Source organism: Astyanax mexicanus, chromosome 4, assembly GCF_023375975.1.
Source record: "Astyanax mexicanus isolate ESR-SI-001 chromosome 4, AstMex3_surface, whole genome shotgun sequence".
NCBI classification, from domain to species: domain Eukaryota; kingdom Metazoa; phylum Chordata; class Actinopteri; order Characiformes; family Acestrorhamphidae; genus Astyanax; species Astyanax mexicanus.
The window spans coordinates 12,562,901-12,586,159 of record NC_064411.1 but is presented as its reverse complement, the minus strand read 5'-3'; the positions used below and the strand labels follow the sequence as shown (position 1 = coordinate 12,586,159).

The 23,259-nt window shown below is 35.1% G+C and overlaps 1 protein-coding gene across 16 annotated transcripts in view; it reads right to left on the bottom strand.

Annotated features, from left to right (window-relative positions):
• Positions 1 to 6,482: 6,482 nt before the first annotated feature.
• LOC103040097 (NACHT, LRR and PYD domains-containing protein 12-like) overlaps positions 6,483 to 23,259 on the bottom strand; it is a 128,832-nt gene continuing 112,055 nt past the window's right edge. For all 16 annotated transcript variants that reach the window (XM_049476994.1, XM_049477004.1, XM_049476997.1 and 13 more), the window contains 3 exons: positions 13,715 to 13,888; positions 12,487 to 12,533; positions 6,483 to 7,377 (listed from right to left, as the gene is read on the bottom strand). In XM_049476994.1, the coding sequence (XP_049332951.1) occupies positions 6,734 to 7,377; positions 12,487 to 12,533; positions 13,715 to 13,888 (865 nt within the window). In that variant the 3' untranslated portion in view covers positions 6,483 to 6,733. The remainder of the gene's footprint in view (positions 7,378 to 12,486; positions 12,534 to 13,714; positions 13,889 to 23,259) is intronic.

The following is a 23,259-nucleotide window of genomic DNA, read 5'->3' as shown; positions in this document are numbered from 1 at the left end:
AGTGGGGCTTGATGGATAGCGCAGCGTACGAGTGTGGTGAACCTGAATAGACTGCTGAACATATATTTACGGGCAGCCCACTATTTAGCCCACACTCAGTATCTGACCTAGTTGACTTAGACCCAGAGACAAGGGTGTGGCTGCATGACACTGAGTTGGCCATCTGATGGCGCACAAAAGAAGAAGCAGCTCATCTCACGAGAGAATGAAGATTCGTTTGTCATTATGTTTGACGAGAGCCTGAACAGAACCACTGAAGTCCCCACGTTCGGTCCCGACAGTAGATGGGCCATTTGACAGTAGATGACTTGTTGGAATGTTTCAACGTAGGCCATATGCCATTTAACGTATAACAATTAATCAAAATTAAACACATTGTTGATACCTGATATATTTAAAATACTTTTATTGGTCTCTTATCTTTGGCATGGACCCATTGTTCCTAGCCTAAAATAAGAATATTTATTGCCAAGCTATTTTTTATACAAGAAATATATTAAAACAGCAACACATCTAAAATAACATGAGAATAAGTAAAAGAATGACATAACTTATCATATCTTTGCGTAAAGTGTTACGCGTGTTATGCATTATTTTTCTTATTGGCAGGAGTGTACAAAAGAACATGGTCTCCTTGTCGATGGATGGACCGAGCGTAAATTGGAAGTTTGTTGAGCTCATACAACAAAAAGAATATGGTGAGCAATTTGCTGTGGCTCAGTGGCTCAATTTGAAATTGTAGGAAGCTGTGTCCTCCATACGCTCCGAGAACTCTTTCAAGAGTGGTTTCCTGATGTGTCAGATTGAGAAAGTGCTCAGAGCCCTACACTCTTTCTTCAACTGTTCACCAGCAAGAAGAGAGAACTTCAGTTCTGCAACAAAATCCTCAGTATTACTTTACCTTTCAGTGGCCACCGGAGGCTTAAACAAATTGCCGGCCATTGAAAGAGCAGTTGAAGTTTGACCCTCTAATGTAAAGTATGTGGAACTGATCAAAACAAAGAAGCTTCCCAACCCAGGATCATCATCATATGACACGATTACTGTGCCCGAATGGATAACACAACAAAGCCTCAAGGAGCACATGGGGAGGTAAACAAAACAAGAGAACTGAGGACAACAAACACAGGAGAACATATTACTATTGATTAAACACAAGGATCTTTTATTCTCTTAAAGGATAGCTAGAGCCCAGGTCGTAGGTCATAGCCTATATTTTGCTACTAAATGTTTTATATAGATAAAAAACTAATAAGAAAGCGAATAAGTATTAAAACTCCAACAAACTGATAAAGTCACACACACTAAGGAGACGAGCAAAACAGAAAAGAGAGAGCAGTTATTAATACTAACTAGTGAAATTGATAAGAAGACTGCCGAGCTGTGACACATGGGAGACATATAAAAACACAGTCAAACAACTGTATGTTTTATAGATTATCTCTGGCAGAAGTATGGTGCTGAACGGTACGGAACAAGCTGAAACTTCAAACTTACATATTTTTGCTGTTTGTAGGTAAAAAGGTAGTAAAGGCTGTTTTGTCGAGTTCTCTTAACAGAGCACTTTTATGTTTATTTGATAGTTATTTGAAATTATTTTTTGCAAATAGAAAGTCAGTAATGTTTTGTAAGGTGGACTGAATTTCTTACTTTAATTCAGTTAAACTTTTTTGTATACTGTCACCTGGTGTGTCTTTTTTGCCACAGCAGTAGTATTATTTCTTCTTGTCAGAGGTATTAAAAAGGTCTTAAAAGTCATTAAATTTGAGCTTTAAAAATGTGCAGATACCCTGCCAGGGATGAACGTGATTACCGGCCTGGGAAGAGGCTCTTATAACAGGGGAGATGAACTCCGGTCAGACCGGCTGGAGGCAGCGTTAGCTCCTTTTATAAACAATTATTCTTTTGAATTTAATAAACTTTTCTCTCTTAAAATGACTCATTTTGCTTGTTGTCTTTTTATTGTCACTATGCTTATTGTAGGATCAAACTAGTGGGTAAGGGAAAATTTCACACTTTTATTTAAAAAAAAATATATAAAGCATGTTATGTTTTTGTTTTATGCCACCAAAAAATATCAAAATAGATTAACTGACTATGTATAACTGTACTATTGGGTGAAACGTAGCTTAGTTTGATGATTTAGCTTTGATGACTTACACAAACTATTTATTATATTATGGTTACATTACTCATACATTTCTGAAAAGAATTGAAACAGAAATAAATACAACTGACCATACAGAGTATGAAGTGAGGGAAAGTGTGTAAAAAAGGAAATGAGTATTATTTAATTTAACAAAGTTTTATTTTTATATAATGAAAAGTTATCTCACACCTGCAGTACATACCGTTAAAGCCTCTGTTCCAGCAGTTATACATGTTGCTGTTTCGTTATATATAAACTAGGCTCGTGTGCCGAGTATCGCGTTACCGCCAACCAGTTTGGCATTCATAAAAGCACAGTTAAGAAATGTGTATATCTATTTTTGTAAAGGTATGGTACAGTCTCCTATCAAACAATTAATAAAGTCGCAAATGAACACGAAGCCCTGGAGCTGGAAAGCAGATTGAGGCAACTTCCCGTCTACCTCAGATTATGGGAGTGATGGATGGAACACGTTCCTGTTCTGCCCCCTCAGATGACTACAAAGATTTAGTGAACAGAAAAGGTTGTTCCTCTTATCTGCTGCAGGAAGTTGTTGATGAGAGAGGACTGTAAGTGAGTTTCAGAGCATATTTTTTCACATTCCACAATTGCATTTTTATTTTATACAGTACTGTGCAAAAGTTTTATTCCATCAGCAGCTCACCTGATTTACTGTTAAACCCTGAATTACTCAATGTAATAATTGTAATTAATGAATTACATAATTTAATAAGTAAAATAAACATGAGTGTGATTAATGTCACCTTTAATACAAAGTAAAAAGGAAAATAAAGTGTGGAAAGTGCAGTAAAACAAACTGTGTATAATTAATTACACAACATTTACTGAATGTGGCATCACAGCATATTGCACTTTTTATATTTGATTCATTTCTTTTAAACACTCTTCATGCAGCTGCAAAGAAAGAAATATTAGCTAATATCAACTCAGCCTGACAGTTTAATTATAATTTAAAGACACATAACAGAAAACCTGCAATAACTAAACCAACACTAAAATATTACACTTAAAGTACTTAAACAATGTAGATTTTTCATATTAGTTCAAATTCATTCTTTCAAGTAGAAATGTTGAAAGCTAGTCAGACACACAGGAAAGTACAAAACCACATCCTTAGAAACTAAGCTAAATCAGATCTTAACATTATGCAGCTGAACCAGACTCAAAAAATGGTCAGAAAAACTTTTTATGGCCATTACCATGTTACAGTTCTATAAAACAAGGTAGTTAATATGTAGCTTGAACTTGATAGGCTTCATTCAGTGGGACTGTCTAGCTTGCTAAGCTACCTCAAAACCATTTCTAACCCTTTTATATGCAGAATAATTAAAGTATACGTTTTCTGCTTATACTACATACTACATTTTAGCTATTTAATCTGTATTCCGGTATACGTTGATGAAATATATACTTTATTTGGCTGTTCTAATTTTGTACTAGTGGTGTACTTAATAAAATATATACTTAGTATTACTTTGTAAAACATTTTCACTTTTAATAAGTGTGTCCGGGGGGCATATAATAAAACTACTTCAGTCAAATTTTGTGTTGCTCATTTTGGGTGTTAAAACTCTTTTACTTTGAAAGTTTATTTTAGTTGTGTTTATTTTATTTTAGGTAAAAGAACTTTAACAGCTGATGTTTGTAATAAGATATCTTGCTTTTCATTGTTCAGTTTATGTTCTCTCCTCAAAATGAATGTGATATCAAATCCACACTTAAATCACACTTTTAATATGGTTTTAACGTTCAGCTGTACAAAAAACATACTTAAATTGTATTAAGTAGTGGCGGAAATAACATAAGTAGTATACTCAGTATAAATTTAGTGCACATTTATATATTTTAAATTATAAACACGTAGTAATGAAGTACAAATTAGTGGTTCCAAAATAACACAGCTTAAGTACAGACCTATTTTAGCATAATTCATGTAAACTTTTTCACAAGGGAAGAGTTGTTCTGTTAGCAAATGATGTAGCCACTAGACTCAAGCATTTAGAAAGCCAGTCAATCCTACAGACAAAAATATAATATGTCCTACATAATCTAAACAGGATGGGATTTACCCTAAAAGGGTAGTTAGGTTAGCTTGATTAGCTTGTGTTGTATTTTTTTGTCAATTTTCTGCCTAAATCTTGAGGATATCTATTCAAGCATTACATAAAAAGGTTTCATATTTGATAGGAAACATTACTGAAAATATGAATTTTAATACAAATAAGAAAAAAATATTTAATTAAATCTGCAACTATAGATAAAAAAAATAGTGAATAAAATAATTTACTGTATAAAAATTTTAATTACGCTTTCCTGAACTTCATTTTAAAATCAGTATTTTTGTGAATATAAAAATAAAAACATTTAATGTCCCCCAAAACTATTTATAGACATTTTATGTCTATTTTCAAACCTTTTTTAAACAAATGATTAAGTGGAGTAGAGAGTGAACAAGCAGCTTCTCCAAGTGTCCTGATGAACCGAGTCGCTGCGCTTTCCTCCGAGCGTTAGCGCTGTGATGCTACTCGGCAATGCTGCTTCAGGAGGAGGCGTGTGCTCGTCTTCTTCACCCTCCTGGTGTTGGAGCATCACTAGTGGTAGGGGGAGGAGTCTTAATGAGTGGGTTGGGTAATTGGATGTGTAAATTGGAGAGAAAATGAAAAAAAAAAACCCAAAAAAACTTAATTTAAACTTGATTTAAATCCTTTAAAGAGAACAGCATCAAATTTTATACATATTAGAGTTTGAGATGCTGCAACATCAATATGCTATGTAAGTAATTATCTTAGAGTATTACATCAAATAGAGAAATGCAATACACAATGCTTAATTAAAACTAAAATAATATCATAATGTCGTGCTCTCCGGCAAATATTTTAAATTTTAAAAGTGTGTAAGAGAATAAGAGACGGATTAAAAACGGATTAAAGAACGAACAAAAATTCACTCACTGCCCCCTTAATCCAACACAAAATTTTCCACGGACCCCCGGCCCCGAAAAAAAAAAACATTTCCCACCCCTTTTCACGGCAGAGTCAGGCTCAAGAAAATGTTCTGTGATAGGCATCTGTTTTTTTTTAATTCACACTGTTCTTATTTCTCATTAAATATCTACTAGAGACAGATTATATCTGTACAGTATCATTTATTCCACTTCAGTCCTGAATATATGGAGTGCATTATATCTCCTTATGTTGTGCTGCGTGCTCGGACTGCACTGCACGCTCTGACCAATGAGACGTTTTCACCCCGAATTTCTGCTGCCCCACACCACGGCTTCTCCGCTGCATACGCAGACCAGGAGCGCCGCTACTGCACAAGCCGGCCCAGTGAATTTCTATTTGCCTAAAAACAAACAAAAAAAAGTTTGTTCAGAAAGTATTTTATATTGTTAAACACTGTTAATTACATTAGAGTAGAGGAAAGTCATTGTAAATGATGTTACTGTTCTTGGTCTATTTGGGTTTAATGGTTGTGCAGTGCATAGCCATATTACTGATTTTGTGTTTTTGCACTTGGGCTATAAGCTCAATATAAAATAGTTTGTTTGTTTAGAAATTATTTTATATTTTTAAACCATGTTAAATTATATTAGATTAGAGGACATTCATTCAGACATCATTCTTGTAAGCTAGGCTTTTTGTAACTGATTTAGCCCCTACTGTTGCCACATTACCCCTTACATTTTATTATATAAATCAGTTTTGAAGTGCCTGCTGTTTTTTTATCATGTATAACATTACGTTTAATGTCAGACAGAAGCAGCTTCATCATGGCAATACATGCTAGACACTATTTAAGATAAGTTTGCTAGCAGGAATAATCTTGTTTTTTTTTTACACCACCAAGAAATAATACTTACTGCATTTAGATAGTTCCTCGAGCTTGATGTGCCGCCATGATATGCTATTTGAATATCACATATTTGGCACACTGCCTTTGTCTTGTCTGCACTCAATTTGAAATGCTTTCAAACAGCTGAGCTTCTCTGTATTTTGCCTCTCTTATATCGCCATTAACCTGAACGGAAGTGTGATGTTAGAGCGAGATGGAGCTCTGGGAAGGGGGGAAAAAACGAATATCCCAATACCAAAATTAAAAACAGAATACCTACTCAACAAGCGAATATCCCAATACATGAATATTCAGGTCCAGCCCTACTTTAAACTACCCCAACCAATAGCACTTACTAATTACTATGGAAAGGTCAGTGCCGTTGTTAGAGTATCAATTGTGACATTAATTCCAGTAGACACTTTTTTAAAATCTAAATTTTATTTAGCAAAACACACAAAAAATCATCAGACTCCTCTTCACCTTTCTTCATTTATTTAGGTTTATTAATATGAACCTAATTTACAATAAAATAAAACAATAATTAACAATAATAACAGTAGTGAATAAAGATAACAGTCATTAAAATAAAGGTTCTGGAAAAAATGACAAAATCTTCTATATAAAATATTTACATACTTATATACCAATTCTCCCTCCCACACACACACGCACGCACACACACACAGTGATACACATACACACATCAAATCTCTGTTCCACACAGGGTTAATCTATCTTACACAGACGCACTGAGGAGCCAGGACCATAAACCCTAAACCCTGCATAGAGGGGCTGAGTGAAGGTGGTGTAGAATGTGTGTAAGTGTGTGAGAGTGTGTGAGGGTGTGTGTGAGTGTGTGAGAGTGTGTGAGGGTGTGTGTGAGTGTGTGTGTGTGGGTGTGTGTGTGTGTGAGGGTGTGTGTGTATCAGAGGAGACTCTGTAGAAGGACAGAGTGCCGGAGGGACAGTCCACATAGACTCCTACTCTCCTACAGCCGGAGGGAGGAGTGGAGAGAACAGTTCTGTTATTATTGTGATGAACAGAGTAACTGTTATCAGAGCAGCTCAGACTCCAGGAGTTTATATTCCCTCCAAACTCACAGTCTGATCCTAATCCTTTCCTGTTGATGGTTTTATAACTCAGAGCTACAGCAGCTCCTCCTCCTTCTCCGCTCCACTCAGCCTCCCAGTAATAGCGTCCAGTAACACCAGTAACTCTCTCTCTACTAAGAACCTGCGGCCACCAATCAAATCTCTCTGGATGATCAGGATACGACTGCAGCTCCTCTCCACACTCCACCCTCCTGTTCTCCTCACTCAGAGAGAGACGCCGCTGCGCTGTGTTCAGATCCAGAGTGAAATCACAGCCGTCTGAACACAAGAACACACACAGAGTGTATTTAGTGTGTAGTGATATATTTAGTGTGTGTGTAGTGTTATATTCAGTGTGTGTGTAGTGTTATATTTAGTGTGTGTAGTGTTATATTTAGTGTGTGTAGTGTTATATTCAGTGTGTGTGTAATGTTATATTTAGTGTGTAGTGTTATATTTAGTGTGTAGTGTTGTTATATTTAGTGTTATATTTAGTGTGTAGTGTTATATTTAGTGTGTAGTGTTGTTATATTTAGTGTTATATTTAGTGTGTAGTGTTGTTATATTTAGTGTTATATTTAGTGTGTAGTGTTATATTTAGTGTGTGTAGTGTTATATTTAGTGTGTGTGTAGTGATATATTTAGTGTGTAGTGTTGTTATATTTAGTGTTATATTTAGTGTTATATTTAGTGTGTGAAGTGATATATTTAGTGTGTGTAGTGTTATATTTAGTGTGTAGTGTTGTTATATTTAGTGTTATATTTAGTGTGTAGTGATATATGTAGTGTGTAGTGTTGTTACATTTAGTGTGTGTAGTGTTATATTTAGTGTGTAGTGTTATACTTAGTGTGTAGTGTTATATTTAGTGTTATATTTAGTGTGTGTGTTGTTATATTTAGTGTTATATTTAGTGTGTAGTGTTATATTTAGTGTTATATTTAGTGTGTAGTGTTATATTTAGTGGTATATTTAGTGTGTAGTGTTATATTTAGTGATATATTTAGTGTGTAGTGTTATATTTAGTGTGTGTAGTGTTATATTTAGTGTGTGTAGTGATATATTTAGTGTGTAGTGTTATATTTAGTGTGTAGTAGTGTTATATTTAGCGTTATATTTAGTGTGTAGTGTTATATTTAGTGTGTGTGTGTAGTGTTATATTCAGTGTGTGTGTAGTGTTATATTTAGTGTGTGTAGTGTTATATTTAGTGTGTGTAGTGTTATATTCAGTGTGTGTGTAATGTTATATTTAGTGTGTAGTGTTATATTTAGTGTGTAGTGTTGTTATATTTAGTGTTATATTTAGTGTGTAGTGTTATATTTAGTGTGTAGTGTTGTTATATTTAGTGTTATATTTAGTGTGTAGTGTTGTTATATTTAGTGTTATATTTAGTGTGTAGTGTTATATTTAGTGTGTGTAGTGTTATATTTAGTGTGTGTGTAGTGATATATTTAGTGTGTAGTGTTGTTATATTTAGTGTTATATTTAGTGTTATATTTAGTGTGTGAAGTGATATATTTAGTGTGTGTAGTGTTATATTTAGTGTGTAGTGTTGTTATATTTAGTGTTATATTTAGTGTGTAGTGATATATGTAGTGTGTAGTGTTGTTACATTTAGTGTGTGTAGTGTTATATTTAGTGTGTGTAGTGTTATATTTAGTGTGTAGTGTTGTTATATTTAGTGTTATATTTAGTGTGTAGTGATATATGTAGTGTGTAGTGTTGTTACATTTAGTGTGTGTAGTGTTATATTTAGTGTGTGTAGTGTTATATTTAGTGTGTAGTGTTATACTTAGTGTGTAGTGTTATATTTAGTGTTATATTTAGTGTGTGTGTTGTTATATTTAGTGTTATATTTAGTGTGTAGTGTTATATTTAGTGTTATATTTAGTGTGTAGTGTTATATTTAGTGGTATATTTAGTGTGTAGTGTTATATTTAGTGTGTGTAGTGTTATATTTAGTGTGTAGTAGTGTTATATTTAGCGTTATATTTAGTGTGTAGTGTTATATTTAGTGATATATTTAGTGTTATATTTAGTGTTATATTTAGTGTGTAGTGTTATATTTAGTGTTATATTTAGTGTGTATTAGGGATGCGACGGTTTTCTGTATTTTATTGAATCGTTTGGTTTGGTCTGTTTGGTTTGATACACCCGGATGGACGGTGGTATTTGGGTGCGCACTAACAGAGTGAACAAACTCTCTCCCGCTGTACATGCCCCGCCCATGGCCAGGGGGAGGGGCTGCTGAGCGCGTGCTGGGGGACTGCGCAGTCACACTGTGAAGATTCACCAGCAGCTCATATAAGAGAAGAGTGATGTTATTTTATTCTCTATTCTCTTTATTGTTTATGTAAAAACTGGGTTTACAACACTGAATATTAATCAAGCAATCAACCATTATTTACCCTGGAGGGGGATCCTCATTTACAATGCAGCTGAGCATTTACAGTTTAAAACAGATAAAAAAAATACATCAAAAATAGAAATAAAAACTGACATTTACTCTAGACGAATAAAATATATACGTAAAAAAGGAAAAATAGGACATTTTAAAAAGATCATAAAAAGACACATAAAAAGTAAAGAATTTATATCTTATGAATAAAAAATAATAGTAGTGAAAATAAAATAAAATGATAAAAATAATAAGATATTATAAAATTAATATTAATAAACTAAGAACATGGGAATCATGGGAGAAAATATATATATATATATATATATATATATATATATATATATATATATATATATATATATATATATGATATAGTTATTTATATAAACTATTTTGATAAATAAAATAATAAAAATAAACAAAATAAATAAGTAATATAAAATATAAACTCATTAAAAAAACTAATTGAAAACAACCACAGGCTTTCTGAATAAAAAGCCTGATAGTAATAAAAGTTTCAGTTTCAAAACATGGAAATAAGCTCACCAAAACCTCAACCTATTATTTATATTTGACAATATTTAATTAACTTTTCTGCACTCAACTTATTTTAGTTAACTGAACTGAGTTTTATATTATTTGTAGCGTCGATCTGAATTCAGCTTCACACTGCGAAAGAGAGAGAGAGAGAGAGAGAAAGAAAAAGAGAGAGAGATAGAGAGAGAGGGAGAGAGAGAGAGAGAGAGGAGAAGTGCATTTTGTCTGATGTCTCTCTTGGTTATATGACAGTGGTGTTTTTATATTGAGTTTTATATCATGGTTTTGCAGTTTTAACTACATTTGATCCGTCGTTATTTATTAAAATGATTTTTCTTTAAGAAAGCAGAGGTAATCCCACGCCGTGTGCGCTGCCAAACTTCGCTACGTGTGCCTGCAGCTTTTTAGAGCGCTGGACGAGATTTTATTTAATGAATTAATATATTTTATATTTAAATAAATTTGCCCTGGTGATAAGAAACGAACGCTAACATATAGCTTTATATTTCTGTGTATTTCAAATGTTTGTGAAATAAAATAAATTCCTGTTCAGTCAAAGTGCTTTCCTCTTTTTATTTTTTGTTTCTAAAACTCCAGCATTTGAGTGAGAATAAGCATCTGTTAAAATTCTCAAACAGCAGAATGCCTATAACCATTGGCGTAGGAACGGGGGGGGATGGGTGGGACATGTCCCACCCAATATTAGAAACAGGTGGATTTGTCCCCCCAAAAATGATATTGTTTCGCTCAGCTCAGCTGTGCTATTAATGAGGAGACAGACCGGACCAATCACGGAGCCGGTTCAGGAATTAAGTTCCGCCTCTCAGGAGAAACAGAATCAGCTTGCTGTTTTTGCGGCGCGCGGAGGTGTCAGTATGTTGGTGGGGGGAAGCCCCTCCCTCGCTGTGAGATTTAGCAGCGGGATCGGCTGCAGCTGATTTTAAGATATGGATATACACTGATTTTTTTTTCTAAAAGAAAGGTAACGGTATCTAATCATGTAAACTGTGATGATATGTTTCTGATAGCTGGATAAAAATACACGTCTCTGAATCAGCACACAGTTTAACCCCACTGTGATTAATAATCTGCAGCTGTGTTAGTGAGTTAGCTTAACTTTGGAATTACCTAGATTGGGAGTCAAGGTTAAAGAAAAAAAAAAACTATATACGTAATGTTCAACTTGCCCTGTACCTGATCAGTTAATTATTATTTCATTTTTAAACTGTTTATTAAGTTAGGATTGCAGTTAGCTAGAAGCTGGATGTAGAGGATTGACAGAATCAGCTCTGAAGGCAAACGCTGAAGATTTGAGGACTAATTAAACAAAACTTTCTCAGCTGCGTGATCAGGGCCAGTGAACACTAAACGGAGAAAAGGATATTTGAAGAGGCGCCGTCATCTTATAAATCCGCTGTTCGGGACATTTTGGCTTCAGCGTTGAGTTTGATAATCAAGGTAAAAGACAGTCAGCAGATAAAGCACAGTGTGATTCAGTTACCTGTTTTTGACTAATGGTAAGAATAAGTGCTCCTTTTTTATAATAGATATTGTGATTTGAATTAATCTGTGACTTTATTAATTGGCTCTAAAAGTGTGAGTAGGAGCACCTTGTTGATTTGAAATAGAAAGGGCTAAAAACGTGCTGCATGTTGGAGCTAGATAATATTAATATATATCAAAACAGAACCGAAACCGTGGCCCAAGAACCGCGATACGAACCAAACCATGGCCACACTGTACCGTTGCATCCCTAGTGTGTAGTGTTATATTTAGTGTGTGTAGTGATATATTTAGTGTGTGTAGTGTTATATTCAGTGTGTGTAGTGTTATATTTAGTGTGTGTAGTGTTATATTTAGTGTGCGTGTAGTGTTATATTTAGTGTGTAGTGTTATATTTAGTGTGTGTATAATGTTATATTTAGTGTGTGTGTGTGCAGTTATATTTAGTGTGTGTATTTAGTGTGTGTGTAGTGTAATGTTTAGTGTGTGTAGTGTTATATTTAGTGTGTAGTGTTATATTTAGGGTGTGTGTAGTGTTATATTTAGTGTGTGTAGTGTTATATTTAGTGTGTGTGTAGTGTTATATTTAGTGTGTGTGGTGTTAATTTAGAGTGTGCGTGTGTGTGTAGTGTTAATTGAGTGTGTGTAGTGTTTGTGTGTATTGTGTGTACGTAGTGTACGTGTGTGTAGTGTTTGTATACAGTGTATGTGTGTATGTAGTGTGTTTGTATTGAGTGTATGTATTGTATGTGTATTTGGGTGTGTATTGGTTGTATGTAGTGTTTGTGTGTATTGATTGTATGTAGTGTGTTCGTGTTTGTACTTTGTGTGTGTGTACTGATTGTATGTAGTGTGTGTGTGTGTGTGTGTGTGTGTGTGTGTATGCGAGTGTGTGTGTGTATGTGTGTGTGTATGTGTGTGTGTGTGAGAGAGAGAAAGAGAGCTTACATTTTTTTAATCCAGGTTTGATTCGGATCTTCCCTCCATGTTCCACTCTAAACACACACACACACACACAGACACAGATCAGCAGTGTGAGGTTTTTAAGAAACTGATTTATAAAGAAATACTTTGCGTGAAAATGAGCAAACATTTGAGAGAGCGGAAATTAGTGACCTCATGTGGTAAAGTACGGAACTGCAATGCACACTGCATAAAATCAGATTAAAAACGGAAGATTAACTTCTCTAAATAAGATAAAATGGCAGTTTCTTGTGGGCTTGCAGAAAAGGGTTAAACTTTAATAAAGTATGTTTTTTGCATTCATATTCATACCTGAGTGTACTCCTGTCACAACAACTGTTTTTATTGGACCATACATTATAAACCAATCACCCTGTCACTTGCCATTCCCTATAAGAGCCAGGTGCGGTCTGACTTTGGCATATTGCTATTTAAATGGCACAGCTGCCTGGACTTGTCCAATGTTTTTCATCCGCGTAGATATATTCAAAATCACCATTGCTGTTTAAACAAGACAGGTGAAGAGCATGAAAATATACTGTTGGTGGGAGTAAGATAGCAATAAGCATCAAGACCACCTTGCACAGGGTGTAGGTTAGGGCCCTATGTGTTCGGAAAGGATTCTGGTTTTGCAGTCACTGATTATTTTTACCATAAAGACATGGTCTGGTTGCTGGGGTGCTTGACTCTCAGTGTGTATAAAGTTAGTGGGGATCAGTTCTTATCTTGTAACTTTTCTCCTGACTCGATGCTCAGGGCAGCTCTCCATCACTGGCTCCATTACCAGAACCAGCTAAACTTTTCCACCTGTTCTGGAGTAAAACCTAAACCTTGGTTCTTTTTACCAACAGAAAGATGAGCCAAAACAGAATTACAGTGAAGTACTTGGCATTCAGTGCAGATAGCTTGGGCATAAAACAATTAACAGTGGCTGTGTAAACAAAAATAAGACAGAATGACAGAATGAAGGTTACATGCTGCTCCACCGTGTTTACCTGGTGACTACAACTAGATTTACTACAGGTCCCACAAGGCAATGTGTTTCACAGAATGAACCCGTAACTTTCTCAACACTTTGCTTTCCTGTGAGGCACAGCGCACACACAGTAAAAGAAGCACAACAGGCAATATCGAGAGTGACAAAAATGTACAACATGTACAACAATATTTATCTTACAATAAGTTGATAATATAATTATCAGTTCAGACCTACCCGATTTTCTCCAGTTTGCAGTGTGGATCCTCCAGTCTGGCAGAAAGCAGCTTCACTCCTGACTCTCCTGGGTGGTTGTAGGTCAGATCCAGCTCTTTCAGGTGGGAGAGGTTCACAATTAGAGCTGAAGCCAGAGAACAACAGCCTTTCTCTGTGATCATACAACCAGATAATCTGCAGACAGAGCAAGAGAATGTGTGAGTGAGTGACAGAAAACAAGAAAGAAAGAAAGACAACATTGCAGACTGAGGAAGATAAGGCACTTTGATATTAGTAAGTTTCTTTTTTTAAATAACACTTCAAAATTGAAAAAAAAATAGAAAACTAAACTTTATCGCTTTGACACAGATTAACAAATTCATGAAACCCAAACCTCAACAGTAAGCATCTCTGTGAATACAGCATTAGCATTGATGTGGACCAAAGAATTGAGTTCATATTAACTTTTGCTAAAATTGTTTTTGCTTGTGCATCACAACTTGTGTGATATATCTCAAATGTTCATTCAAGTTGGACATTCTTTAGACAACTGCAGAAGACTCGTATTTGTTTGCTTGTTATACTCTGACTTTCGCTAAACACTTTTTCTTGTGTGATTTGTTATCATCATGGTAAACACCTGAATATTTACACATTTATACATGAATTTCTAGTGGTGTCAATCGAATCCAATTAAACATGCCAAAATTCTGTGATTAATCACACTTGTTTTTCATAAGACGCACGTTTTTATAGTGGATATTTTATGGAGTGAATTTTGTGCCAAACGTTTTACACAAAAATATTTAATCCGCAATCAAAATGTTAGGCTAAGGTCGAGCATTATAAACATAAAGATCTCATCATGAGCAAAGGAAGGGAACTTAGAGGAACAGACCTGGGAACAACCCATTCCCCCGTGAAATCCTTGACAGACGCAGAAAACTGTTTGCTGAGGAAAGAACTCATAAAAGAAGGGAAAAAGCGTTGTCGCTGTCAACAAACTTTATGTTGATGGACAGCTATATCGTGACAAAAACATAACTCCCTGGCTGTTCTAAATTTCTTTAACTGTAACTAAAAAGCAGTCTCTCTCTCTCTCTCTCTCTCTCTCTCTCTCTCTCTCCGGGCACTTACGTTTGTGCACTCTCTGTCTCTCTCTCTCATCTCGTTGCACTATGTCTAATATATAGGTCAATACTCAAATAACCTCATAAAATTGATCCATAATGTATATATATATTTTTCCCCTGAACTTTCCTTTCTCTCTCGTTCTTTCTCTTTCTTCCACTCCCACTTACTCGGGTCATTCTCACAAAATCCGGATTCACAACATTAAGGTCAGAACATTTGTTCCATTTTAATGCATATTGTATTAGCATTTTATAGATGAAGTCCACAAAAATGTATCATTACTGCAATTTGATATGACATCTAATATATGATAAAAATGCACATTTTTTAATCAAAGTTAAGCAGTTCAGTTTATTCACAGTTAAGCAAGGGTTTAAGACTTATTAGCTTACACTTACACACAATGCAACATTATGAAAAGAATGTTTATTTTCAAGAACATTTCATATTATTTAAGACAATTTACAATGCAAACATTTGTATATCAAAAGAATCTTTCATGTAGACTACAGCACCTTCATCAATAAAACAGCTCATTTAACTATTGGAAACCATTCAACAAATGTCAAAGAAAGACCTCTCAGAAACTCTGAAATCTTGTCTATCTTTATGCACCATCCAGCATTGTATGCCTACTATGACCAAACTTTTATTTTTAGTCATTTACGTAGTTCTTTTGTGTTTTGCCCATATGTCAGGCATATGTCAATTCTGTAATATCTGGCTGACTTTTTTTCCTCCATTGCTTTTTCTTTTTGTCATGGTACTTTTTGGTCAGATCACGTGTTGTCTTCATTTTCCCACTGGAAATGGCAAATATGAAATTATGATATCCATTCCAGTTTTTGTTCAATTCCTTAGAATGGACTGTACACAAATAATATCATGTGAAAGTAACTCCAACTGGAACAACTGTCTGTGTCGTTGAGTATGTGTGTGTGTTTTTCTAAATGTTGTAATTCTTGCTGTAAATGTTCTCCCTAAACTTTGACAGCCTTGCTTTTGCTGCTGCCTTTCTTTTCTCAATAGCTACCTGCCTGTAAACAAATACACATCGCACATTACAATAAAATATATCAAAGATGGAAAAAAAGCTCTCTAGTTATGTGCTCTAGCATCTAATTCTGTGTACGGAATTAGATTTAGTGTCAGGCCAGATAAGACGGAACATTAGTGACCTCTACTGGTGGTTTGCAATAGCTAAGTTAGAATGGTCTACTGGAGAAACTGTTCAGGGTAACGCTCATGTTATGACAATCAGGAAGTAAAAAGGCATCTGTATTACGCTTCCTAATCAAATTCTCATTACCGAGGATGAGTGACTTTAGACTTTTATGCTAACTGTAAAGGCACCATGAGGGCTAGATAAATTTTCACTTACAGTGTCCATTTAGACCTTAATATACTATATTATAATCAAAAATACAGACTGTAACTTTAAACTGTAGGCTCAAAACTTATATCAATATATCGGTAATGACAATGAAAAAGTCGTGCAGACAAGTTGATGAGCAATCTTTTAACTTTTATCCAGAAACATATGAGAAGAACTACTTACATGGTAGCCATCTTGAGTGTCATGGCCAATGTCTTCCCTAATGTTGAAAACGCCTTGAAAATTTAAGTTCCTTGTGGATTTAAACAATGATTGAAATTGTTGTGGAGGATGAGAAAATTAGTGTTGGACACATTCCTTTTCTTTATTAATTTTATTGCTTTTACTTTTCAATGTAAAATCTTTTATTTTTATTTACTAAAAGTGTTTATAGTATGAAATGCATTTAAGTTTTTTTGTTTTAAATGCTTAAATATTAAAATTTCCAAACAATGTACTGAAATTCTAATACGGACATGTTGCGGAAATGAGAATTTTACTCTAAAATGTAAAAAAATAACAAAAATTATATTTATAATGTTCATTTTTAAACATGTGCAAGATAGACCAAAGGACGTTGTTTATGATTCTATATTTTTTATTTTGTTAATATTTACTTGTTTATTAAAATTCCTCATGCCACCTCATACATCCATCCATTACGCGCAAATACACACGCACCTGCAAATATACTAATGCACACACATTAATCCGTTCACAAAATCCCATAAAAATCACAAGGAACCACTTAGCAATAACTTAATGCATGCAACGTCTCAATGTCATAACATGTATGTCACACCAAATCCAACACGTTTTATCTTATGTTATGTCTCTTCTACTTTGTTTGCATTTAATCACTCCTTTCTGTACTATCTCTTTGCACCAACCTCTATTTTATTACTACTATATATATCCCAGATCCGAAAAATGCATTTTTGTTTACACTCCATCCCCCAAACACCAGAAAATATCCTCAAACATCTGCACACTCATATCATATCACTGATAAACATTATTAATCCGTACATCACAACATGTCTTCACTTAAATTTATAACCTAGAACATTTGTGGTATTGGGACACAGATTAAGCAAGCCAAGGTCCTAAACAATCTCACTTCACTAAAGGCAGACATTTGTTTACTACAAGAAACACATCTATCAGAAACAAATCATCATAAGCTCAGATCACCACAATTCACCCATATATTCTCAACCTACTATAACTCCAAACAAAGAGGAGTATCAATACTAATAAACCAAAAAATCCCCTTCACACATAACACCACTATATCAGACACAGGTAGATACATCATAATTAACATCAACATCAGCAACACACCCTTAACAATAGCAAGTTTTTATGGCCCCAAGATTTATAACCCATCCTTCTTTCATGAGTTTTTCAAGCATATAAACAATATATCAGATTCCACAATTATAATTGGACGTGACTTTAATTCAATCATTGACCCATGTATAGACAGATTAGCTATGGCACACAATACACGTTACTGGCATTCAACAGATATCATTAAACAATACATGACAGACTTAGGGCTCAGGGATGGTTGGCGCCTCAAAAACCCAAACACTAAAGAATTTTCTTTCTGTTCTCCAGCCTACCACTCATATTCTTGCGTTGACTATTTTTTAACCAGCAATTCTATTATAGCTAATATATCAGAAATAAAAAATCACCCTATAATAATCAGTGACCATGCCCCAGTTTCACTTATATGTAACATAAATCCACTACATAAAACTTTCAGCTGGCGACTAAATACCTTGTTACTTACAGACCCAGAATTTGACAGCTACATCAAAAAAGAGTGGGCATCTTTCCTAGAAATAATTGATTCTCCAGAAACCACACCAACAATACTATGGGAAACTGGGAAGGCAGTACTAAGAGGCAAAATCATCTCTTACTCTTCCTGTAAGAAGAAGAAAGATACGGAAAATGAGTCTAATCTACAACATCAGGGAATTGTCAAATGAAATTATAAAAAAACCCATCAGATAAAATAAAAAAATAGTTAAAAGAATGTTAATCACAGTATAATGAACTTATAAACAAGAGGAAGTTTTAATACAACGACTAAGATATAAACAATTTAATCACAATAACAAATCTGGTAAATTCTTGGCTAACCAAGTAAAACATAACAAAGAACAAAAACAACATTCCCATCAATCAAAGATGAGACCGGACTAATCAGGCAAACATGAAATGAAATTAATCAAGTATTTGGGAAATTCTATAAAAATCTATAGTCACCAGAACACGATCCAGACCCAATAGATATTCACACTTTCCTCAATAATATACACCTACCCAAACTAACTGAAGAACAAAAAAGCATATTAGAAAAGCCAATAACATCAGAAGAACTCCATAAAGCCCTCCGTAAGATGCCTAATAACAAAGCACCAGGACCAGATGGCTTTCCCGCAGAATTCTACAAGCACTTCTGGTCAATATTTGGCCCAATGTTCAGTAGAGTAAAAGCAGAAATTAAACACAATAAGAGACTACCAACAGAAATGAATACAGCTACAATATCACTCCATCTTAAACCTACAAAGATCCTACCTTACCATCCAGCTACCGTCCACTGTCACTAATTAACACAGACACAAAGCTAATAAGTAAGACATTAGCTACCAGACTGGAAACGGTTATCCCATCCCTCATACATCCTGATCAGACCGGCTTCATCAAAGCAGACAATCAGTTACCAACATGCGCAGACTACTCAATCTGATACATCACACAACAGTCCATAAGTCAAAAACTGCAAGTCACTTTAGATGCAGAGAAGGCTTTCGATAAGGTTAATTGGAAATTCCTTTTCACTACACTACATTAACTAGGTTTTGGAGAATCATTTATAGAATGGATTGAAACTCTCTACACTTCACCCAAAGCCACAGTAAATACTAACGGACTAATATAACAGAATTTCACACTGCACAGGAACTAGGCAAGGATGCCCACTCTCTCCTCTGCTGTTCTCTATTTTCATAGAACCATTAGCAGCAGCTATACAACAATGCCCAAATATCAAAAGGTATCCATACCTACACTACCGAACACAAAATCAGCCTTTATGCAGATGATATTCTACTATTTCTTCAAAACCCACTCTCCTCAATTCCTCAGACTACACAAATAATTAAAACATTCTCTAAAATCTCAGATTATTCCATTAACTGGTCTAAATCCACCGTTCTACCATTTAACATGAACTTATCAGACACAGCAGTTCAGTCACTCCCTATCCCTATGTGCACTGAACACATCACATACCTGGGCATTAAAGTTTTCACCCAGCTGTCTGAGCTGCACACACTTAATTTTAGACCACTACTCACAACCATCAACAATGATATCCAACGCTGGATGAACCTACCACTATCCTACCAATATCCACAATCAAAATGACAATATTACCTAAATTAAACTACCTCTTCTCAAGGATTCCCATCCAACCTCCACCTACATGGTTTAAAACCTTAGACGCAATCATCTCTAAATTCTACTGGAAAAATAAACCACCCAGAATCAAATTAACCACATTACAAAAACAAAGAACTCAGGGAGGCCTAGAAGCTCCAAATTTCAAACAATACCACTCTGCAAACCAATTAAAGTACATTATTAAATGGATAAAACCAAATCAAACTGATGAAATATGGAGAGAAGTAGAACAAACATCAATTAATGAAATACAAATCTCAGACTTACCATTTATTAGCACAACAATCAATCACCACCCTTGTTTCAAAAAACAATGATATCATCGACTCTGACAGCTTGGTGGAAAATTCACAAGAAAACAAACACTAGACGTGCACCCACTAATTACTCACCCATATGGCACAACCCCAACTTCCCGCCACCAAAAAAAAACAAAACTACAAAAACGGAAAGAAAAAGGTATTACATATTTATACCACGTTTTACACAACAATATCTTAGCTACTTTCTCACATCTAACCCAGAAATATAGCATTGAGAGGAACCAGTTTTCACAAAATTCTGAAACTTACTGGCCCACCAATTTCATAATTCCTTAATATCTCTTCTTCATACAAAATTCTATCAAAAATATATAGGCTTTTATTCAAATTAGACCAAACAGTCGCTATCCCAATAACAAATGGGAAGAAGATATCTTAATTACCCCCAATGTTGATTTCTGGAGAAACATTATGAAAAACACATTCACCATGACTAACAATACTAACCTCCACTTTATACAATATAAAGTAATTCACAGGGTACACTACACTAAGCAAAAGTTGGGACAAAAAATGGGACTAGTAGATTCAGAAATCTGCATACACTTCTCACTAAACACTCCAGACAATTACATACATGCTCTACTGCCCACCAATCAAACACTTCTGGCAGCTTGTTATAACTCGGCTAACTCCACTATTTAAACAGCCAATCTCTCCATCTCCATCACTCTGCCTGCTTAACACATGAACCACAAACCTAAACCAGGAGGAAAGCAGAGCACTTTTGGTGGTGCTAACCATCGTCAAAAAAACAATTCTCACAAACTGGAAATCAAGGGAAAAAAATCACCATCAGTCAATGGGAAAACTCACTCACAGAACACATAGAAATGGAAAAAATATCTGCATCTCTCAAAAACAGAACTCATGAACACATAAAAACCTGGTCAGCATTAAACAACCTCCTACATCAGTGACTCCATCAGTCTTTAACAGATAACCTACACACATCCATTATATATATCTACAGGGGTGATAGTGAAAAAAAATCCTGAGCCTGAACTCTTTTTTCCTGTTCCATGGGGGGGGGGCGGCACAACATACTGCACTGAACTGGAACACCATAAAGATAATTTTAAAATGCAGTGTTTTTTTTTGTAAACATGAGAAATTAATATGCACGTTCTGCCCTGAGCCCGACCCGACGACCCAATTACAACACGACATTTTTTGATTAAGTAGAGCGTTTTTTGGGGGGTGCGGCTGTTTAAATGAGCAAAATCTGTTCAGAATGATGTTGAAGAAGACCTATTATTGAAAAAATAAACTGTATTAAGAACAGATTTCCAAAAGATGAAAATACCAACAATGTGAAATGATCCACAAAAATGATGTCTGAATGACCTTCCTCTAATCTAACCTAATTTAACATGGTTTAAGAATATAAAATACTTTCTTAACAAAGGAACATTTTAATATTTAGCATATAGCCTGTCCAAAAACACAAAAAATGGCTATTCCCTGCACACTCATTAAACAAAAATAACAATAACAATTTATAATTAATTTATTTATAATTACTTAATAATTATTATAATTTATAGATATATAATTAACAATGTTTAAGTATATAAAATACTTTCAGAACAAACTATTTTTTATTTTATTTTAAGCATATAGCCTTATTTTATGGCCTTTATTTTAAGGTTATAGCATTCTGCACTTAACACACTCTACAAAGCCGACACACTTGTTGTTTCTATCAACAATTAACTTGAATTAGCTCCATACCTTTGACTGTCCTTGCATTGGACCAAATTTAGCTCACCTTATGTAATCTTTCTCCTCACTTCAGAAGGCTCCATTTTTTGGCTATTTAGCTACACACAGCTCTGCAAGACAAGTGCGTAATGCGGAGTGGAGGAGCGCATGTGTGAGTTCGGGTCGGGAATCGGGTCAAGCTCGGGCTGATAATCTAAACTCTACTGCTGTGGAAGCTTGAATGATGCGCTGAAAATCATTTATTTTTATTTTTGCAAGTCCTGAAGACATCGCAAATAGAAAGCCAACTGCCTGCTGACCGGCGTCGGAAAGCGGAGACGCCTCTGTTTACCAGCCGTAACTATAAAATAAAATATTAAAATAAGCACAGTAACTATTAGTTACTAGCTATATTTTTTCTGACATTTATAAGGATTTATATTTATGCTTTCTACACGGACTTACTCCTAGATTAACATAGCAGATGTTTTGCCGTTTGAGAATTAGACAGATACACCTGATGCTTATTCTCACTCATTCTCTCTCACATTGTGAAAGTGCAGTTTAGTGACAGTGCCACAATAATAAGATAAAAAGATGAAAGGACAATTTAAACAAATAGAACATTTATTTAAAACAATAAACTTAGGCTCCTTACTGTATTAAATATTTTTGCAACATAGTGACAGTGCCACAATAATGAATGGCTACTTTCTAGCATGGTTAACTAATCCTGAATTCATTTCTAAAAGGAAGACATTGTTAAAACTGGAAAACACTCATCAATGTAACACAGCCAAAAGGTTTTTAACTGTACCGCGGAGCTTTTTAACTGTACCGCGGAGTTCACCTACTGTCGCGCGGAGCTTTTTAACTGTACCGCGGAACTCACCTACTGTCACGCGTGTCACCTTTTTTCTCCTGGCAGTTGTTTCTCCCGGCCGTGGACGGGAACCAGTGGAACTTGTAGTTCTTTGGGCTAGAGATAACTGCTCTAGGGTGATACCCACTTTTAATTCACTTGGTTTTCTTTCAAAGCAAGTCACAGGAGTCCAGGGTGAGTTCCCAAGCACTTCTTTCATTTATTAGCAGTTCTAAGCACTCACACATAAACGTAGCTAGCATTCAGAGAACAGAGGGGAGAGCCGTGGATGTTAACTCGCCTAACACGAGGCGGAGAGAGACGAAGCAGCAGCCACCTAACCCTAATTTGCTCCTAATCACACACTGCCGCTGCCTCTGCCAAACTGATCTAAACAAAATATAGTGCGCTTCCCATACATTTCTTAAAGGGACATGAACCCCAATCTTGTAACATGCAGATCTTTTTAACTGTATCGCGGAGCTCACTTATTGTCGCGTGGAGTTTTTTTTTTTTTACGCCGGAATTCCAGCGCGGCACCGGAACGCTATCACCCCTGTATCTATAACCACATCATCCATATCTCAACACTACATGAATGTTCCTACACACACACACATGCACACAGTCACATAACACATTCAACATTTAAGACATTTAGCTATTTTTATTTACTTTTTTA